This window comes from Macrotis lagotis, chromosome 2 (assembly GCF_037893015.1).
Source record: "Macrotis lagotis isolate mMagLag1 chromosome 2, bilby.v1.9.chrom.fasta, whole genome shotgun sequence".
Lineage (NCBI taxonomy): Eukaryota > Metazoa > Chordata > Mammalia > Peramelemorphia > Peramelidae > Macrotis > Macrotis lagotis.
Window position 1 is genome coordinate 11,493,151 of NC_133659.1, and position 22,018 is coordinate 11,515,168.

Consider the following 22,018-nt stretch of genomic DNA (forward strand, 5'->3'; position numbering starts at 1 on the left):
AGACTTGGAAATTGATTGGAGATGGAGGAAACTGAGGATAACTTGGAAGCTGTGGAGTTTAAGAGAAGGACCAGCCCATCAACAGATATGGGGAAGTGAGCAAGAGGGGTGGGGAACAGGAGATCCATTGTGGACACAGACCTCGCCAATTAGACATTTTTCAACTCCTCTCTCATTCAGTTCTTCATTTGAAAGTGTTGCCACCTGCAGCACCCATGATCCACCTTTCTCTATTGTCCTTTGGTGACCACCCTCACTTCTAAGTCTTCAGGGATGTAAAAGTCTTGTCAATAATTGAGTGCCACTGCAGCAGAGGGTGACCTAAGATTTCAAAATGCTATGAAATCTCCAAGAATCGTGGGTAAAGTTCAAAATCCTTTAAAGGACTCCCGAATTATGACTGCATTCATCAATGTAGGGAATTCTCACTATTCTCTTTTTGCGATTTATAGTCTCAAAGAATTGGGAATTAAATATCAATAATTAGCATTATTTTAAACCTTGTTTTAGTTTTTTTTCCAAGGCAATGGGGTTAAGTGACTTTTGCCCAAGGCCACACAGCTAGGTAATTATTAAGCATCTGAAGCTGGATTTGAACTCAGGTCTTCCTGACTCCAGGGCCAGTGCTCTATTCACTGCACCACCTAGTTGCCCCTTTTGAACTTCTAATGTCATAATTTACTTAACGTATGTTATATCTCATTTGATTCTCACAATGGGAACTATTGTGCTCATTTTACAGATGAGGAAATGAAGGTAGGTAGAGGTTAAGTGACTTGCACAAGGTCATACAGCCAGTGTGACTCTGGGGTGGGATTTGAACTCGGGGCTTCCTGACTTTAGGGCAAACACCTTAACAACCCAGTTGCCACAAAGTCACTTTGCCAGACACAATTTTGCTGAGGTGAGCTTTCTATTTACTCTGCTCCTTTCAGGAGCTTAATAAATGTTTGTTGAATGAATGAATGATTAAATGATCTCTCCTAAGGTCATTTTAAGAATGGAATTTAAAAAAAGACTTTTGCTAACAGAGGATAATATTGATTTCAACCAATAGGCCAGAATCAAACTTCAGAATTTGATATTAGAACCTTATTATCAAAGTGTGTGCATTTGTATACATAGAACAGGAGTTGGGGGCCCTCAGTTCTAGTCCTGATGTCATCATTAATTCACTGTGTGATCTGAGATTAGTCTTGTCATTTCGTGGAACCCGGGGATTTCTTATCTGTAAAAGAAGGTCAGAGATGGACGACCTCAAGGTCCCCTGGAACACCATCTAGCTAAGATGAAGACCTTTCTCCACTTCTCATAAGCCTAGACTCCAGAAAGGTTCTCAGCACCACTAGGTGGAGATGGAGCACAAGAAAGCCTTCAAATGCTGCTGGATCTAGAGAATGAAAATAACCGGAATCTCCCCAAACATCAAACATCAAAAAATCTAATGAGTTTCCTGGACCTTGACTCTAAGATCCTTCCAGAGCTAAATCTTAGGATCCTATGATTTTAAGGGCACACATTTTTTTTTTACCCATAAAAGGGATCACTATAGAAATTGGGAACCATCCTACATCTGACTACAAATCTATTAGTGGTACAGAATAAAAAGTAACTGAGATGGAGACTGAGCTCCTTGGATGGGGGAATCCCACAGTTTTGCTATCACGAATCTGTTGGTGGTCAGTCATTTCAGTTACGTCTGACTCTCCATGACCCCATGTGGGACTTTCTCGGCAGAGATACTGGAGAGGTTGGCCATTTCCTTCTCCGGTTCATTTTGCAGATGAGGACACTGAGGCAAACAGGGTAAAGTGACTTGCCCAGGGCCACACGGCTAGTAAGTATCTGAGGCTGGATTTGAACTCAGGAAGATGAGGCTCCCTAACTCCAAAGTACCAAGGCACCCCTAGCTAGGGCACACCATAAGTTCAGTACAGCTTTAGCTCAGCCTTCTTTGCATCCTTTAGATAGAGTGTATATGGTGATCCTCTGTTTCACTAAAGAAAGATGAATTTCCACTTCTGTGCTCTTTATTGAGTCAGAGCTGTGACTTTACCAGTCCCAATGTCGATCTTTCATCTTCTTTACAGCCTAGAGTCTTAGACGTTAATGACTCAGCCTGGGTCCCACAGATGATTATGTGTCTCTGGTGGGATTCGAACGCGGGGCTTCCAGATTCCAAGCCAAGAACCCTAATCATTTCACACTGTTTCTTTGATGATAACTGCCTTGATTATACACATTTGGAAATGTCTAACTCTGTTTACCAGGACATTTGAATTGTTCCTCGATTATTGTGGAGGAAGAGAAGTCTACAGTCAATAAAACTAAAAAAATCTGTTTCTTTGGTAATCAGAGTTTTAATTAAGGTGTTGTGTTTGGAACTTTGCTTCAAAATTCTGAATTTAAATGGTGGCAAATTTAGAGACTCATTTTCTTGAGTTCAAATCTAGACTTAGATATTTACTATATGACCCTGGGAAAGTCACATTGTTGACCTCAGTTTCCTCAATTGCAAAATGAGTAGGAGAAGGAAATGGCAAACCACACCAGTATCTTTGCCAGGAAAACCCCACAAATGGGGTCACAAAGAGTCCGACTTGACTCAAATGACACACAACAGCAACAACTCGGGATCTAAAGGGCAAAAATAATGAGTGGAAAGAAGCAGGCACATGGACGTATCTCTCCCTCACCCTTCCCTGAGCTGGGATGAACTTTGGTCTGGGTTCCCAACCCGGTTACAAATGTTCCATGTCCTAACCAGAGGCTTACATCCCAGGCTTTCTCTTTCCCCGCCATACAAGGATGTCTGCCCTCCAAAACTGGGAACTCATTTCATGATAATCACCCTGGAGTAGTTTGACATGGTGCAAAAAATTCCAAGTTATATTCAATTTGAATTATCTCCTAATTCAGAGGAGGTTATTGTGGTTATTCCAAATCAATGAAAATTTAATTGAACCTTTAAAAAGGAATCATAATATGAAGAGACTCTCCTTGTGGCTCTGATAGTGCTATATAAATACCAACTGCTATTATTCTCTCATCTGTAAAATGGGATTAATAAATACCTTTAGTATTTCCTTTATCTGGGAGGTTTGGTTTTGGGTTTTTTTTTGCAAGGCAATGGGGTTTAGTGGCTTGCCCAAGGTCACACAGCTAGGTAACTATTGAGTGTCTGAGGCTGGATTTGAACTCAGGTCCTCCTGACTCCAGAGTCAGTGCTCTCTTCACTGCACCACCTAGCTGCCCCCTATCTGGGAGGTTTTAATGAAATATTGTGCCTTTGTAAATCTCAGGGCATTATTTAAAAGCCAGTTATTCTTAGACCTCCAAATGGAGTGAGGCTGTAGGGAGAGATGGACATTGGGCTTGAAGCCACCATGAATGGATCCAGGATGTTCTGATTTCAAGAAAAGAAATCCCACTTGGAACAAAATTTTGCTAAAGGAATAAATCCTTTGTTTCAGGAAGTACCCTCTGCTCATCTACACTCTCCCATAAACATTCTTCATTTTGACACTGGCTACATGGGAACAAAGTCAGAAAATTTTCAAAGATTCCCTGAAGGCCACAAAGACCCAGCCAGAAGCCAGACAGGAACATAGAGACACAGCCAGGTTTCTCCCCTGTGGCCAACTTACGGATAAAACTTCATTGCGAATGAGTGGTATGGACATAAAACTAACTGAACTTATTCTGAGATCAGAGTATCATTGAGAGAGAACTCAGAGAGAGACCTTTCCAATGCAAAATTTCAATTTTTCTGGCATTAAATACTTTATACATTATACATGAGCTTCATCATTGGGCACTAGAAGGGCTCAGGGCCTGGGGTTTAGAGGCAGAAAGATCCAGAGCCAACTCCCACCCTTTATTCTTTCTCATTCACTTTGTGATAATCTTGTCACTAAAGCTTTGGACCTCAGTTTCCTCATCCATAAACCATCTCTATTACTTTATTGGTGTTGCTGTGAAGCTCAAATGTACATCATAGAAGTAAAGAGTTTTACATACCATTTCCAATTTTTAAAATTTGTTTTATATTTTTCCCTTTTCCATTTTACACTCATTCTTCTTTCACAATATGATTAATATGGAAACATATTTAACATAGTTCTACATATAATCTATATAGATTACTCTGTCTAGGGGAATGGGAAAGGAAGGGAGAAAAATATGGAAATCAAACCCTTAACTAAAAAAAGATTGCTGAAAACTAAGCTTACATGTAGTTGGAAAAATAAATAAATTTAGTTTTTAATAAAAGAAGTAAAGTGTTTTGTAATCTTTAAAGCAGGGGGAAGAGCCTCAGTCTGGGGAGGGGGCAATGAACTTAGGAAAATTTCTTTTGGATAATTGCATTTTAATATAAATAGTTTCCTTTGTAATCCTGTGTTTTATATGATACATTTAAAAATATTATCCTGTGAAGAGATCCATAGGATACACCAGGATGTCAAAGTAGGGGGTGGAGAGTGGGGGTGGAACATGGTCAAAAAAAGTTGCACTAGCTTTAAAGCATTATGTAAAAGTCTATTATTATTATTATTATTATTATCATCTTTATTATTACCACAGGTGCTGAGTCTTCCATCTTGGGATCTTCCTTACACAGGGAGACTTAGAGACCCTGTAGCATGATGGAAGGGAGCACAGGAACTTTACTCAGAGAACCTGATTTTGTTACCACTCCTGTGACCATTGGGCAAATCATTTCAAAAAGTCTGTTTCTTCAGCTGTCAAGGGAGAAGACTGAACTGAAATGGTCTTTTCCAAGTCTAATTTGATGAGCCTTCCAGCTTATGAGCTCATCAATAAATTGAATGGAGGTTGGACTAAATGACCTTCAAGATCCTTGCCAAGGGGTGATTCTCTACTGAGGAGTTATTGACTCTGGAACATGTTGAGCATCACTGAACACTGTGGCAAGAGAATGTCAGTGGGTGCTCCTGGTGCTCGCCTAATAGAAATTCTTAGAACAGAATTCACCTCTTCCACCAAGAAGTTTTGTCCTTTGGGCCTTTCTGGTAGGCGAGTGAAGCCTTTGGGTCTTTTGTTGGACTAAAAATTTTAAATATATGTAATAAAATGCATTGAATTATATAGGAAATCAATGGAATGGAAACAAATCATTTTTTGTCCTATTCAGAGTCCCCTTGGGGGTCTGTGGACCTGGGTTTAAGAACCCCAAATTGAAATAACCATCATGCCAGGACTACCTTCAGTGGATCTGCTTTCTCTAAATTGATAAAATACTAAAGGAAAACCAGTTTAACTTACATTCCAAGATGGCCCTGTGGCTGCCTTGGATCTCATCTCACAGAATACTCTATCCATCGACGTTTGGATTTTCCAGTGAATAACAGTTGTGGGCACTGATGTATTTAGATCCTCAGCTCTTGTAATGACTGGGAGGGTAGGAATCACTGGAAAATAAAACAATAATAGGCATAGTTTAGGCTCAACCTGAAAAGGGGGGCATAGGAATTAATGGGAAAAATAGCCACCCCCCCAAGCCCCCATTTAGTAGGCATTTATTATGTGTAAGCAATGAGGGTGCAAATAAAGACAAAACCAGTGTCTGCCATCAGGAAACTGACATTCTAGAAACCAAGTACAAGCCAGAAAGGGAGTCCTAGGGATGGTGACTGGAACCAGAGGGGAATAGGTGGCCAAACCAGAAGGGACTCGATGGATGCACCTTTTCCAGAAGTGATGTACCTGATTCAATTCTGTTTTCAGAAGTGGAAATCAAGAGAGGATGTATTTGAAGATGAAGTCTTAAACATTAATATCTCCTGTCCATCACTGTCAGGGCTACTGTGAGGGAGCCATGCGATAGTACATGGAATTTCTTTGCTCCCCTTAAACTCCTATCTGACAAGAATAATGATAATGAAAATAATAACCAACATTGCTATGTAAACTCCAAAGTTTACAAAGCCCTTTATTTATATATCTATATCCTATCCATAAATCATATATATATATATAATATATATATAGTTCTAGAATTCCATTGTTTTTAGTTCTGGCTTCAATACAACAAACTAAATTTTAAACTCATGGTCTAAATGAAGCCAGAGCATAAAAGGAAGTATCTGACTATTTGGATGTATAATTTCTAACATCTTGTTGGGGAAGTAAATAAAGTAGTTGCTGGTGTGGACTTTATGATGTGTCCAATAGAAGCAAGCGATACAATTTCATGAAATATTTTATCTTCCCAATTTCAGTACTCAAGATGAATGTTTGCCAAAAGGCCACCATGAAAGTAATCCCAGTTTATAGGTCAACATCTCTTTCAGAGGATGAAGAGACAGAGAAAGATTGGGAGGAATTCCCTAAGAACCTCCAAATGGAATCAACTTATACCCAGTAACTTCAATGTGAAGGTGGATATAGGTGAGGACAACCAAGACATAGATTGGAAAAATATAGTTTTTTAAAAAAAGAAAATTTAGTTCAGAGAGGATAAAGTCTCCACAAGCCTAACTTTAATAGAAAGCTTATGCTTCTACTTATTAATGCATTCTCTCAGAAAACCGTCTGAAGACTCTGGACATGGAGAGCTCCAAATAACATCCATTAAATGAATTTGATTATGTTCTAATAGACAGGAATAGCTGATGAATGGTGTGGGAGACATTCCTGGATCAACTAAATGTCTATAGCTGGATCACCAACTTGTTAGAAGATTGAAATGAATAAAAAGAATAGAAATGAGAAAAAGCTACTATATATAATTTTTTTAAAAACTGGAAGTTTTAAAACAAACTTAAAACTTGAACTTAAAAAATAACTGACACAAATATAAAAAATGGAAGGAGGAAAAAGGACAATGAGATGAATCCTAACAATTTCATAACAAAATTTAACTAATATCCATCACTTGCTATATAATGGATGCTAAAGGAACCTAAAAAGCCACCTGGTGAGTAAACATGATTATTTGGCTGAGAGATATAATGACCAAGGGCAAGGTCAATTTAAAATACAAATGCATTTGTAAACTCTTATGTAGGAAGATGGTGGAGGATTAAGCAGCAGCACTTCATGGAACCCAACCATGGAAGGAACAACTTCAGAGAAGTTTATAAAGAAACCCAATTAAGCCATTATCCTAATGATATTTAAATATGAAACTCGAGGGAGCAAAAGAAACAAATGAGAGATGAAAATGATCTGCAAAATTTTTAAAAACAAATTCTTTGCATCATCAAGGACAGCACAGCCAGCACACTGCGCTCTAACCATCCAGTTTCATATATACTTATGGAGGAAGTGGAAAAGTCTTGAAGAAAAGAAAGATGAGAAAAAACAGTTGGACTAGAGCAAGTGGGTCAATGAAAAGGACACAGAGGTGGAGTAAGAACTGGAGCTGAAACTGTTTCTGTCTCTGTCTGTCTGTCTGTCTGTCTCTCTCTTTCTCTGTCTCTCTCTGTCTCTATCTCTCTCTCTTTCTCTGTCTCTCTCTGTCTCTCTCTGTTTCTGTCTCTGCTTCTGTTTCTTTCTATCTCTCAGTCACTGTCTCTGTCTGTCTCTCTCTGTTTCTGTCTCTCTGTCTCTATTTCTGTCTGTCTGTCTCAGTCTCTGTGTGTGGGTGTCTGTGACTCTATTTTTGTCTCTGTCTCTGTCTCTGTCCCCTCTTTCTCACTGAATTGCGCTCTGTTGTTTGTGTGACCATGGACAAGTCAGTCCATTTCCTAGGGACTCAGTTTCCTCATCTGTATAAAGAGGAGGTTAGACTCTAAGTTCCCTGTCAGCTCTGTGATCCTCAGGCATTACAAAGGGCCCCAAACAACCATCATTAAGGTATCTAGAAGGAAGGGTGGGAAATTGTAACGACTAGAAAGGAGAATTGCCGAACAACCCTATTTCCAAAGCTTTCCCTAACTCCACATGTCAGGTCAATAATGACATTCTGTGTTTTCCTCCTCAAGTCCCTCAGTCCCTCAAAGATTTTTCTGTAGATTAGAGTGGATTCACTCCATTTGAGCACAGGCTTCCACGCTGTCCCTTTACTACCACCGACAACCACTTCTGCGTGAGCTGTTTGATTTTATTTACCACCATCTTCCATCTCAGTCTGCCATCTCAGGTTATATGGGCACAGGACAGCTCAGGAGCTCCCTTAAGGCAATGACTTAGTCTTTGCAGAGCCAGGATCTTGTGCCCGTGACCAACACTCACTAGGGGTTAATAAATATGGAACTGGGTTTTTACCGATATCATGATCAAAATTTCGATTGTTTTACCTATGTCATCAAGGTTAATTTGCAGGTGATCCGACTCTTCTGAGCCAAGAGCATTTGCTGCTTGGACCCAAATGGAGTACAATTTGCCACCAAGTAGTGTGTTGGTTGAAATGTTGATATACTTTGAAGTAAAATAGAGTTGCTCTTCTCCTGTCTGCAAGCTGAAACAAAACAATGAGATCAATAAGTGACCTTTAAACTGTGAATTTTGACTCTTTTGACTCCCCATGCTCATTGGGGACATCCAGATCTATAACCACGATGAGGGCAATAGGACTCGACTTCAGTGTCTCAACATGAGTGGGTGCTGCACATTATTCCTGGGAAAAATGAATTTCTATGTAATTGGCACAAGGGAAAGAGTGGTCCTAGGTTCAAATGTGTAAGTTGGACTAGATACCATCAAAGATCCTTTTCCTCTGATCTCTCCATTCTTTTGTCATCCTGCAGCTACTTTCCTGAGATGCTTCCTTGTCTCCCATCTGTCTGTCCCTCTGCTTCTCATTTCCATTTCCCCATCCTGTTCCCATACTGTATTTGGTCCCAGCCATTTTCATTGGTTATAGTTTTATGCATGTGTTTTCCTCTTAGAAACAGAGTATGATATATTTTTTCAAAATTAAAATTAATTTCACATTAAATGTGGCTCAATTATTTTTAGAATTCTACTGCACTATTGAAAAAAATTGGAAGCATCCTTGGTCATCTGAAACCTAATTAGATGTATGTCTACATAAACAGTTGCTGTTTCTATCTTCCTTGAGCATTGTTTTAAAACTCCATACTATAAAAGTCAGCTAGGCAGCTCTATCTACTGATAGAGCACAAGTCCTAGAGTCAGGAGGACCTGAGTTCAAATTCCATCTCAGGCACTAATACTTATCTATGTGACCTTAGGCAAGTCACTTAACCCCATTTCCTTGCAAAAAAAAAACAAAAAAACTAAACTAAACAAAACCCTATACTATACAAGCTGGTCCAGCCTCTTACTAGAGGGATATCTGACCAAAGAATTACATTCAACTAATTAAATTAGATGATAAAGGTTTGCCAATTTTGCATTTCTAAAAATGATTAAATTTAGAAGTATTAGTATATGTGACATTTGTTGACACTTGAAGTTGTTGGGATTAGGAGGAAAGGAACATTTTTTAAAAAAATTCTGTTCTGAAAAGAATTTGTGCCCTCATTTATGATAAGTCAGTTCTATTATAGGAAGAGGTTTCACTGGGTTTTCTTAAAGGTTTAGCCTTTATTTGACCCTGCCACCCTTCCAGTTATTCCATTCCTTTATTTCATAGCTCAACTTTGAATGAGAACTCATCATTACCACCACTCTTTTTTCTAACCACCTACTTTCCAAAGCCCTTGAGTTTCTTCCCATTTCACCCAAACCATTCAAAGATTGCCAAAACCCTTTTTTTAGGTAAAGCCAGGGAGGTGCCTTTGGTCTCATCTCATCTTCATGATCTTCTCTGTTGAATTTAGCCATGCCCTTCTTGGAATTTTCCAGTTCAAGACTATATAATCCCTATTCAGATAATACCGACCCCCCACAAGATCTTCCTTCCTCAGAATTGAAATTTCTTAGCTTGGCTACTGAGAAACATCCAACACGGCTCTATTCTCCCTCCTCCCTGCTCTTCTCTACCACTCCGCAGCAATAGCCATGATACGCCATTCCTGATTCAAGATTGGATGTGGTTAACAAATCCTTGTTGATATGTGCCCATTCATTGTTTAGGCACTGGGAAATACAACAATCCAAGAGAAATCATCCCTGCCCTCAGGAAGCTTACATTCTCCTTGGGGTAAGGATGAAAGATATAATATGCATGCAAGTAAGTTTGTGGAAAAAGCATAAAAATAAAAAAAATTTCCATGGTCAGGGGAGCACTACTGGGGAAAACAGGAAGGCTTCTTGAAGTAGGTGGTCTTTGAATGAAGGTTTGAGGGGAATGAGATTTTCTAAGCATTGGCTACCCACCAGTCTTTGCTCCCTCTTCAAATTATTTTGTAGGTACTTTTAAAATCTATCTTTGTACATCTTATATGTCCCCCTCCTCCAGTAAAATGCAAGGCCCTTGAAGGCAGGCAGAGACTGTTTTTCATTTTTTGTTTTTGTAAATCCAGTACCTTAGCATAGTGCCTTCTAAATAGTTAGTACTTAATGAATGCGTGTCAACTGATTGACTTTATGGTTTTTAAAACTGTTGGCTTTTGTGTTTCTATACTAATGCATGGAATTTACCTTTAATTGCATTTACTTCAAAGCCCCAAAGTTGACTTTCTAATCTAATTGATGCTAAACAACATGAACTCCTTATCTGCTGCTCAATGAGATATCTTACATGAGAACAGAAACATGGCGGACCACGAGGTAAGCAAAGTAGGGCACCTCGGAACATTTCCCCTGTTACACAAACTAGAGCAAAGATGTGTTCTAAATTGGTTTGTGGCTTGTACTTTTTTGACCACATACACCGAGACCACAAGATAGAACTGAAACAAGGCTCTGAGCATAATTGTGTTAACCATAACCACCAATGAAAGAGTTCTACTTTTTAAAAAAAGCTGATTCCCCTCCATTAGCACCTCAGCCACACCTAATAATGTATCATGTATATATGAACTGCAAGTGACTAGAAAACAAGACTTGTCCTCACTTTCCCCCCCAGAATTAAATATTCAACTTTCTCTCTCTCTCTCTCTCTCTCTCTCTCTCTCTCTCTCTCTCTCTCTCTCTCTCTCTCTCTCTCTCTCCCTCCCTCTCCCTCCCTCTTTCTTTCTCTCTCTCAACTACAGAAAGTCTATAGAAGTTCATAAAAAAGAGGGCATGAGGCCCAAATTATCTTAAGAGTAATTCAATATGAAACTGGAAGAACAAATAGATGAAAAGTGAAATAGATATGTCAGCATTTCGTTTTTGCTCATCATTTCATTTTTACCATCAATGATGGCAGATTGACCATCTTTGAACACAATAACCTGCTCCCAGATATCTTACAGGGGAAGAGGAAAATGGTACTGAAGAAAGTGAAAGTGGAAGGAAGGAAGGAGATCCCGATATCTGAAATACCCACTGTAGGTGGCATAGTCTTGAGGGTATTGAACAAATGGTTCTCAAGATACTGGGAAAACGGGGATGATATTGAACTATTAGGACCTGATAGATGGCACAGTTGATAGAAACTGAGCCTGGAATCAGGAAGACCTGAGTTCAAATTCAGCTTCAGATACTTCCTGTGTAATGGTAAGCAAGTCACTTAACCCGTCTGCCTCAGTTTCCTCAACTGTAAAACAGGGGTCATCTTAGTGCCTGCCTCCTAGAGCCATTGTGAGAATCAAATGATATATTTGTAAAGAATTTAAAATATACGTTAGTACTTAATAGTGAGTACTCGTTTCCTAGTGTATGGCACCTACAAAGGATCCTTGTTATTTTTCTTCCTAATGGAAAACAAAAGTAGCGCAGCCCTCCCAGGGCTGTTGTGGGGCTCCTAGCTGTTGTATCTAATGGGCCTGTTGCCACTCGTTGTCGCAGGAGAGAGCCCCAAACAAGCACGTGTTGATGGGAAGAGGACAATGGCGGTGTCACTGTTTGGTAGGACCAACTCTCTGAATAGATGGGGACTAGGTGAAGTCAGTGAGAGAGCTCCTAGAAGGGACAAGGGAAAGGATGGCAACAACCACCATGCATTTATTTTGTAGATATTGGCCAGATGGACAGAGTGCTAGCCTTGGGACCATGAAGAGTTGTCCTCTAGTCTCAACTAAGACATCCTTGGCTGTGTGACAGTAGAGAAGTCAAATGATGTCTCACTGCCCTGAGCTACCCTCTAAGACTCAAACTTGCAGGCCCTGATGTGCTTTAGGGGAGGGAGTCTCTTCACCCTGTTGTTACACTATACTAACATAAAATAGATATTTTTTTACTAATGAAATTGCAGATCCAATCCTTATTTCTATGTATCTCCCTATGTATACATTCTCTTCTCTGTTAGAATGTATGCAGCTTCCCATCCCAGGACTTAGCCAGTATCTGGCACATCATCGACCTTTAATACCAGGTGGTTGTTTGACTGATTCATATAACAAAGACAATTTCATCCCATTCACAGTTTCAGCAGAGAGTCGGCTCTGAGATAGCCCAGGAAGACTCACACAGCTGTGGAAGGAGCCCTGTTTTTCCACATCACCAGTGAAAATTTTGGTGTGGCCTAATGGTAGAAAGACATGCACCAGGGCTTTACTGGAACACTGAGGTAGGCAGGTTGGATGAAGCATGGAAGCTCAGATCTGTGCCCGGGCCCTCATGATGGCCAAGAGCTAGAGGAGCCCAATGCTCCGAGGTCAATCACTAGGCCAGTCCTGCCCAACCTGAGCAGGTGATCAGTCTGGGACAAATGAGAAACAAGTAAGTAGGGATCCAGACCCATGATTCCTTCAATGTGGGGAACTTTTGGTAAGGAGATTCTCTTTACAGATTTGTAACAGCATAATTATAAGTATGATAAGATATGATGTGATATAATAATATATTACAATATGATATAACATGACATCATATAATATTGTAATCATCTGTAATTAGAGTCTCAAAGAATTTCCTAGAACAGAAGAATCAAACATGATTCTACCTCTACTACCTTCAGTCTGCCGAGCCAGATTAAGATGAAATGGGGAGATATTTAACAAAATAACTAAAAATAAAACACAACATAGATAATCTTCATAGGTGACTTTCGAAGTCACTGTGTGGCTCCCAAGGCTTGGTTTGACACCCTGGACCTACAACCCTGAGACCAAACGGAATCAGTCTGACACAACCCCATATGAACTGCTTGAAGACAATTTTCACATCCACTGGAGGATCTTCTTTCCCAGGTTAAACTTCCTCAGGATTATCATCTTTCATGAACTCCAGACCGTTTCCCTTCTAAATTCTCCTACCCTGGACACTCTCCAGCTTATTAGCTTCCTTCCTAAAGCACCATGTCCAAAACAGATGCATCCAAAGGCACTCATGATATGGATTATGGTGGGACTTTGTTGAGTGTTCATTGACTGAATGAGGGGTGACTCAAGATGTAACCTGGGCTAGAACTCACCTCTTCACATGCACGGTGTATTTGGTGTTGAGGTAGGTAGGAGTCCCTGTATCCCAAGTACATGTCATGTTGCCGGAATGTTCATAAATGTGGCATGTTAAATTGACAGGAACAGATGGAGGATCTGCAAGAAGACACATCCCCTGGACTATTCAGAGACAGAATCAAGAACCTAATCTCTTAGTAAGACGACCCATGAAATGGATGAAAATGTGACATTCTTTCAGTCTGGTTAAAGTCAAATAATATTTGTGATTCCATTGCCTAAATCAAGAACTCCAGTTCACTCATAACAGTAAGGATCATGAGGGGAACATCAGGAAATCTAGGTTCTGAGCCCAGCTCTGCCCTAACTAGTTGTGTGAGCCCCAGTTTCCTCATCTATAAAGTAAGGTGTTGGATAGAGGGCTGGCAAGGAAGAGTCCTCTGGTGCCAGAGAACAAATGAAACATTCTCAGCTGTGTTTTGATGGAAAAATGTGGCTCTCCAGGTCTGGAAGGCTGCCTACTCTGACAGAAGTTCAGCTCTTTGATGTAATATCCATTTGAGTTCCTCTCTAGTGTGCCCCTTGTTAGGGTAAAGAGAAGATGAGGACAAAGAAGTAAGGAAAGTGCATCACTGCTCCTGATAATGGTCCAGAAACAGGGAAAGGACAGAGGAGGAGGAAGGAACAGGACCTTCTATGTGACTCAGCTGCAGTGTCTGCAGGGAACAAGACCCTCCTGGACTTTCATTTCTCCACTCCAGCCAGTTCTGCTTTGGGTTTCTCCATTTGCCTTTTGCCTCCAGTACTGATCTTCTTTTCCTCTTCTCTGACTCTCTGTCTCCTGAATATGTCTTTGCCTCTGTCTATGTCTTTCTGCCTCTCTCTCTCTGTCTCCCTGTCTCCCTATCTCCTTGTCTCTCAGTCTCTCAGTCTCTCTGTCTCTGTCTCTCTCTGTCTCCTGCCTGTCTGTCTGTCTGTCTGTCTGTCTGTCTGTCTCTCTCTCTCTCTCTCTCTCTGCCTTTCTCTGCCTGTCTGTCTCTATCTCTCTGTGTGTGTCTCTGCCTCTCTCTGTGTCTGTCTCTCTGTGTCTGTCTCTGTGTCTCTGTGTCTGTCTCTGTCTGTCTCTCTGTCTGTCTGTCTGTCTGTCTGTCTGTCTGTCTGTCTCTCTCTCTCTCTCTCTCTCTCTCTGTCCCCTCTCCCTCTCCTTCTATCCCTCTCCCTCCCCCACCTCTTCTCCTCTCTCTCTCCCTCCTCTCTCTCCTTCCTTCCCTCCTAATATCTGAGAACTCCCTCTGTAGTGGAAAACTTTGCTACTCTATTCCAATCCTATTAAAGTTTCTTCTCTTCTCAAAATGGCAAGAAATAACAAATGGAAAACAGTCAAGGCTTTAGGACAGTGGCACAGGATCTGTGTGTGACAGAATTTGACTATATATGGAGCAACTTGATGCATCGGCAAGGAATTTATGGAGCTGTGACATTAGCTGCACATGATGACAAATGGTATATGTAAAGGTCTTTGCTAATGGCTTCTTGGTGGGCCTTTGGGAGGACACACAGAAACATGCAAACATCATATAAGAATGGAATGTGGGGGGGGTGTTTAGAAAATGCAGATAGAGTCTGGATCTGTGATAGGTTTCATTGGTACAAGGAGCTTCCAAGTAAAGAAACTCTAGCTCCCAAAATAGGTCTGCCCCTGCATCTATTCCATTAGAGCTACTTGGATCACTGAGCAGTTAATTAATTGACTTGCCAAGGACCACGGCAATTAATGTGTATCAGAGATAATGTCTGAACCAAACCTTCTCAGTTTCAAGATTATCCATTACCATATGACACATGATAGAAGAGTCAATGCAAGCAGATATAATATATCATAAGAAAAAATTAATATGAAGACAGAAAAGCATCAAAAAGACTTATGAAATGATAAAGAGGAAACAAAACCAGGAAAATCTGGTATATAATGACTACAACAATGTAAATAGAAAAAAAATAAAAAGATACTGAATATCATCATTTTAATGACTACATCTGACTCCAGGGAAAGAATGAGAAAATATACCTCCCTCCTTTCTTTAGAGAACCAAGGGATGATGGGTATGGATCACTGCCTACACTAAAGGACTTAGTTGACTCGTTTAATTCTGCTGAATTTCTTCTTTCTCCTCTTTTTAAATTTTTTTAAATTCTTTGTTAAAAGGAGGGCTTGATGAAGAGAGGAGAGAGAGGAGTATATTTGGCAACACAATGAAAGCATAAAACATTTTAATTATAAAAGTTTATAATGCTTGAACCAACAACTGTTAGGAAATAGAATTTACTGTAAAATCAGGGCTACACATCATGGGGAAATTTGTTTGTGAAACAGTAAGAAGGAGAAAGTAATGAATTCCTGAGTTGCTCAACCCCCTAGAATATAAATCTGTTGAGTAGTAGCATCATAAATAAAATGAAGAAAAGTATAGAGCACTCGAAGCCAATGTAAAACCACTGACTCTGAGCCAGTGGATTAGATCTATACTGAAGCTCCCTCCCTGCCATTTCCCAGTGCTGAGAGGCAACAAGGCACACCAGGTCAAGCACTGGACTCAGAGTCAGGACAATCTGGTTTCATCAACCTCTTTTGACACAAGGTGTGGGATTCTGGGCAAGTTACAAAACCAATCTGAGTTTCAACTTAGTTGTAAAACTGGATCCTAGGATCTTAGATCTGGAAAGGATTCAATATCTCTTCTTTATAGCTGAGTAAACTGAGGCTCAGAGACATTAGGTGACTCACCTAAGATCACACAAGTGTAAGCTGCAGAAACAGGTCTTTTGAGTCCAAATTCAGCTTCTTTCCATGTTTGCAATTATTCTCCTCTAATTACTAGAACAATATATAATAAATAATAATAATAATAATAATAATATGTCCATTCTTGGTTCCAGGGAATTCAAAGACTACTATTTCTGGTTGTGACTTAAAATAGAAAACATGAAGCCATACTCCACAAAGAGTCATACGTATTGAAAAATTCCTAACCCCTAACTTTTACTCAGGACTCCTATTACACATGGGCAGCAATTCACAAGCTGACCTAAGGGTTTATAGCGAAATTCAACTCTTTTTCCCATCCTTACCATGCCAAAGATAACTAAAAGGGAGAAATTTCTTAGCCTGGGGGCAGCTAGGTGGCACAATGAATAGAGCACCAGCCCTGGAGTCAGGAGGACTTGAGTTCAAATCTAGCCCCAGACACTTAATAATGACCTTGGACAAGTTACCTAACCTCCACTGTCTTGCAAAAAAACTAAAAAAAAAAGGGAAAGAAAGAAAGAAAGAGAAAAGAAAAGAAAAGAAATTAGTTAGTCTGAAACTGTAGTGTGACAAATCTGTAATAGTAGGTAGCTAGAAAACTCAGGGAAGCAAAAGGTACTGGGACAGTATACTAGTGTGTAGATTTTCTACTAGATCTGAAGAAAAAGGTACTGGCATCCAACTGTGGCCAGTTTTCTTTTCTCCAAAAGTAACTGAGGGCAGAGATTAAGTTTGGAAAAATATAAATTTCCCAATGTGGGAGGAAGTTGAGACATTTTTGAGGATAAACTACTCTGAGAAATGACATTCAAAGGGGAAGGAGTCAGAAAGTGAGCAATAAGGGAATATAAGGAAAAGAGACTGAAATTGCCAAAGATTTCAGTAAAACTTGATTATTGGAACTGATTGATCATAAGCAGGTAAAATTAACAGGGAAGATATTAATGATATTAATAACAGAAGAGGCTATTGCTTCCAGATTTCCTAAATGAGACCAGATATGGATGAATAAATATTATAAGACTAAAAAAATCAATACTTGTTGAACTGTGGCTTCAGCAAGATGGTCCTGGTTAGTTTAAAGAGAGATAAGAATCATGAATGATTTTTCAAAATGATGATATAGAGGTCGACATGGCAATGAATATCTGGTAATATAACTAATATACTATAGTAAAAAAAAACTTGAGATTTCCAGGAATGCATTTTAAAAATATTATTCTTCCTTGGACTACTTAAAGTATCATTTATTTATTTATTTAGTCCAGATTATCGGAATTCACAGAGGGGAACTTATAGAATTTTTACAATTAGCTAATAGAGGCTCAGGTCACCAGCCCTCTGCTGGAGCTCTGACTAGAAGCATGCCTATAGTTGTGCTGCCCAGACCCAAATCATGAACAGAACCCTTCAAAGCTCGGTCCAAGAGGGCAGTGAGTAGACAATGCCCAGGACTGGGGTGAAGTAAGATAATACCAAAGCATCCAAAAAATTTAAAGATGCAGAAAATTGTATATCTCTAAATACTTTCTTCAGCAACAGAAAGAACAAACCAACAAATCTGACAGACGCCTAAAACAAACTAGGAAACCAACACAATAACTAACCCCAATTAAACATAAACATAGAAATTCTGAGGCAACTAGGTGACTCAGTGGATAGAACTCTGGGCCTGAACACTTGAGTTCAAATCTAGATTCGTATATTCACTGGTTCTGCAAGTCGGAGCAAGTCCCTTAACCAGTGTCTACCCCACTTTCCTTAACTGTAAAATGGGAATAATAATAACTGCCTTCCAGAATTGTTGTCAGAACCGAATGAGATAATGTTTGTAAAAAACAGTCTAGTGCTGGCGCACAGCACAATAAATGCTGCCTGTTATTTGTAAAACTCTTGGTCTAGTGCTGGCGCACAGCATAATAAATGCTGCCTGTTATTGTCACTATTATTTAAATCATATTAACCACACTGAAGTCGCAATGAATTTAAAATAAATCAGGAACTAATTTTTGGAAAAAATCGTAAAATAAATTCAACATTTAGTTTGATTAAAAAAAAGAGCAGAAGGGGCGGCTAGGTGGCGTAGTGGATAAAGCACTGGCCCTGGAGTCAGGAGTACCTGGGTTCAAATCCGGTCTCAGACACTTAATCATTACCTAGCTGTGTGGCCTTGGCCAAGTCACTTAACCCCATTTGCCTTAAAAAAAAAAAAACCTAAAAAAAATAAAAAAGAGCAGAAAAGCAAATTATCAGTAATGATGAAAAAAATCTCAAGAAATGAAGATGAAATAAATTAAATTGCTATAAACTATCTTACCTAATTCAATGCCAATAAAATGACAACTTAAATGAAATAGAGAAATATTTACGAAATATAAAATGACTAGATTGATAGAAATAAGAAAAATAAGCGGCTCAATCCAAAAAACAGTAGAGTAAACCATGAAAGAAGTCACAACTTAAGACAAAATAGATTTACAAGAAAACTCTAGTATTTAAAGAGCAATTAATTCCAATAATATACAAACTGTTTCCAAAAATAGGAAAAGAAAGGCTCCTGCTAAGTTCTCTTACTTAGGTAACCCATAGCCCTAATTTTATAGGAAAGAAAACTGAGACCTAAAGAGATTACATGAGTGACCCAGATCCATATAACTAATGACTAAGAAAGAGTTTGAACCCAGAGTTTGAACAATGTCAAGCCTAGAACTAAAAAAAGTGGAACAAACATACTTCTTCTCTTGCCTCATAGTCAACTGTTCTAATTTTAAAAACAAAACCAGGTTTGTTTTCATGCCTCCATAGAAGTTACCATGACTTTTTAAAAAAAAATGGACCCAATTATCTCTCATTAAGGAAAAAAATATTGGATGCATTTTTTTTTCATTTTTGCACAGAGGCCTGGTATCTTATGCTTCCTGAGGAGGTGGAGAAGCTAAATGAATGTGCACAGAGCTCAGTCATCCACCTGCTCTATGATACCTCTCTGTGGTTTCCATTTCCAGAATTCAGAGCATTTCAGGATGTTCACTCTGCAAATTTGTTTAAATCATATGTGAAAACCCATTTTGCTCCTCTTGATATTGCTAATTAAGTGAGAAATTATATTTTCCATCATCTTTTGAATCTAAGATGTATTGCCTTCCTACCCTGTCTACACTTAGTGAAAGATTAGGTAGCAGAACCAAGGTTGGCACCTTGTCAATAGGAAGAGTCACTGGTTATCAACTGTTGATCTTCTGGGAGACTGGTAAGGAGCATTGATCAACTTTGGTGAGCCAGATGTGACAATAGTGTGTGTGTGTGTGTGTGTGTGTGTGTGTGTGTGTGTGTGTGTGTGTGATGAGACTTGTCTAGGCAGTGGGGAGGGGAAAGACAATGATACCAACTGCCTAAGTTGATCAGGTCCTTACACCATCCTACCCAATCTGCTCCTACAAGAATATATTAGGCAGCTATTATATTAGAAAATAGAAATGCAAAGACAAAACAAAAATCCCTGACAACAGAAGCCTTATGTGTTGACTCATTTTGCTGTCTTCTATATGGGTACAGTCCTTAAAGTCATAACTTTGAGTTGGGAAAAACCCAGATGAGGACACGGAATCATAAATCTTGAGAGGGAGAGAAGCTAGGTGGATAAAGCACCAGCCCTGGAGGCAGGAGGACCTGAGTTCAAATCTGCCCTCAGACACTTAGTAATTGAGCTGAGTGACCTTGGACAAGTCATTTAACCCCATTGCCTTAATTTAAAAAAATAAATCTCAAGAGGGAAGGAACCTCAGAGGGCATGTGATTCTGCCCCCCTCATTTTGCAGATGGGAAAGGTGAGTCAGAGGTAAGTGAAGTGATATAAACAGTCAAGGTCACACAGATTATAAGTGACCAAGCCAAGATTTAAGCTTAGGTTCCTGATGAGCAATCCAGTTCTTATAACCTTACGGAATGAGAAAATTAGATCGATTTTGAAGTAATAGGAGTTAACATATATACGTAGGACTTGATGGTTTCCAAAGATGTGCCTTGTTATGTAAGATTTTACCCAGTTATAAACTGCAGCAAATATTATTATTGAGCTAATAGAAACACAAAAATCCCTTTTCTAGGATTTCTGTGAAGAGAATGGATAGAAATCACTTTATATTTTTTATTTCTTTAAGGTAATGGGTTAAGTGACTTGCCCAAGGTCACACAGTTAGGCAATTATTAAGTGTCTGAGACTACATCTGAACTCAGGAACTCCTGATTCCAGGGAAAGTGCTCTATCCACTGCACCACCTAGCTGCCCCTTAGAAATCACTTCAGATAAGAATGCATGGATGGGTTGAAATTGGCACCAGTGGAAGAAAAAGCTACCCCCACCTGAGAGAACACTGATCCTGAAGAAGTTGTTAAGTGGAGTCAAATGAGCTTTTCATTGTCCTACCTAGAATTTTCAGGAATACTGATAGGGATAGGGTGTGACAATTAAGGAATGCAATGGATAGAGTGCCAGGAAGGCCCAAATTCCAATTCTGCCTCAGTTGCTAGCTGTGTGATCTGGGCAAGTGATTCAATAGATAGAAAAGTTTCCTTTTCTATAAAATTGAGCTAATTATAGCATAAGATATAGTCTATATAATGAGATAGTCTATATAAAGTGTTTTGCAAACCTTCAGGCATGAATATAAATTCTATTATTATTAAAAAAATTTAAACATTAAATTTGTTTAAATATTAAACTTTTTTCTGTTTATTTCTGCTGTGGTTCTCCCAATACATTTGAACATGGGGTGGTTTCCAATACTTACAGCCAGAAGTAATGTCTTTTCCACAAATAAACTTCTCTCTACCGTGCCTGAGACATTTCACCACACAGAAGACTTGGGCCTGGGGCTCACGGAAGTTGCTAAACTGTAGCCGAGCTGTCGTTTGGTTGATTTTTGCCATTTGAAACTTATTCTCAGTTCCATTACTGCTTTTATAGAGGTGAAAGTCCTTTGGTAGGCAGCTTCGTAAAGCTGACTGGCAAATGATGGAGATGGTCAACCCCATCTTAAGGACTGGCGCTGGCTCCACCCAGACTCGGCCCCAGCAAGTGACAGTTGTAATTCCTGAGAAGAAGGGACAAGAGAATGGGGAATGATAAAGAATAGAATGTCACCTTAGATGCCTGGGAGGGCGGCTGAATGATTGGGCATTTGAAAGTTCGTGTGTGTGTGTGTGTGTGTGTGTGTGTGTGTGTGTGTGAAAAATGGGACCAGACACATTAAAAACATCCCCGTTGCTTGATAATAATTGCTATGATTCTGTAATACTTTGGGACAATATATCAGGAGATGTTACCTTGCATAATTATCTATTTATGTATGAAAAAATAGAATGGGGGGGCGACTAGGTGGTGCAGTGCATAGAGCACCGGCCCTGGAGTCAGGAGGACCTGAGTTCAAATCTGGCCTCAGACACTTAATAATGACCTAGCTGTGTGGCCTTGGGCAAGCCACTTAACTCCATTTGCCTTGCAAAAAAAAATCATAAAAAAAGAAAGAAAAAATAGAATGGCCTGCAAATGGAGCCATAGTGTGCAGAGCACTGGGTCTAGAATGAGGAAGACCTGAGTTTAATTCTGAACTCAGATTCTAAGTGAGTGAATCTGGGCAAGTCACTTGATCCTGTCTGCCTCGTTTTCTTCATCTGTAAAATGAGCTGGGGAAGGAAAGAAGAAATTAGAAGGGACCCCCCCCCCCCAGAGACCATCTAGTCCACCCCTCCCATTATAAAGAAACTGAGGTCCAGTGAAATCAAGTGACTTGCTTCAGGTTACACAGGTAATAAATGGCATAATCAAGATCTCAGTCCAACCCCTCTAGGT

General features: G+C 39.5%; 1 protein-coding gene across 1 annotated transcript in view; it reads right to left on the reverse strand.

The window, feature by feature from the left end:
- The window catches only part of IL23R (interleukin 23 receptor), a 61,851-nt gene that overhangs the window by 39,594 nt on the left and 239 nt on the right, over positions 1-22,018 (reverse strand). The window contains exons 2-5 of the mRNA XM_074221225.1: positions 20,958-21,260; positions 13,376-13,499; positions 8,265-8,425; positions 5,287-5,432 (exon numbers count right to left, since the gene is read on the reverse strand). Coding sequence (XP_074077326.1) covers positions 5,287-5,432; positions 8,265-8,425; positions 13,376-13,499; positions 20,958-21,260 — 734 coding nt within the window. The remainder of the gene's footprint in view (positions 1-5,286; positions 5,433-8,264; positions 8,426-13,375; positions 13,500-20,957; positions 21,261-22,018) is intronic.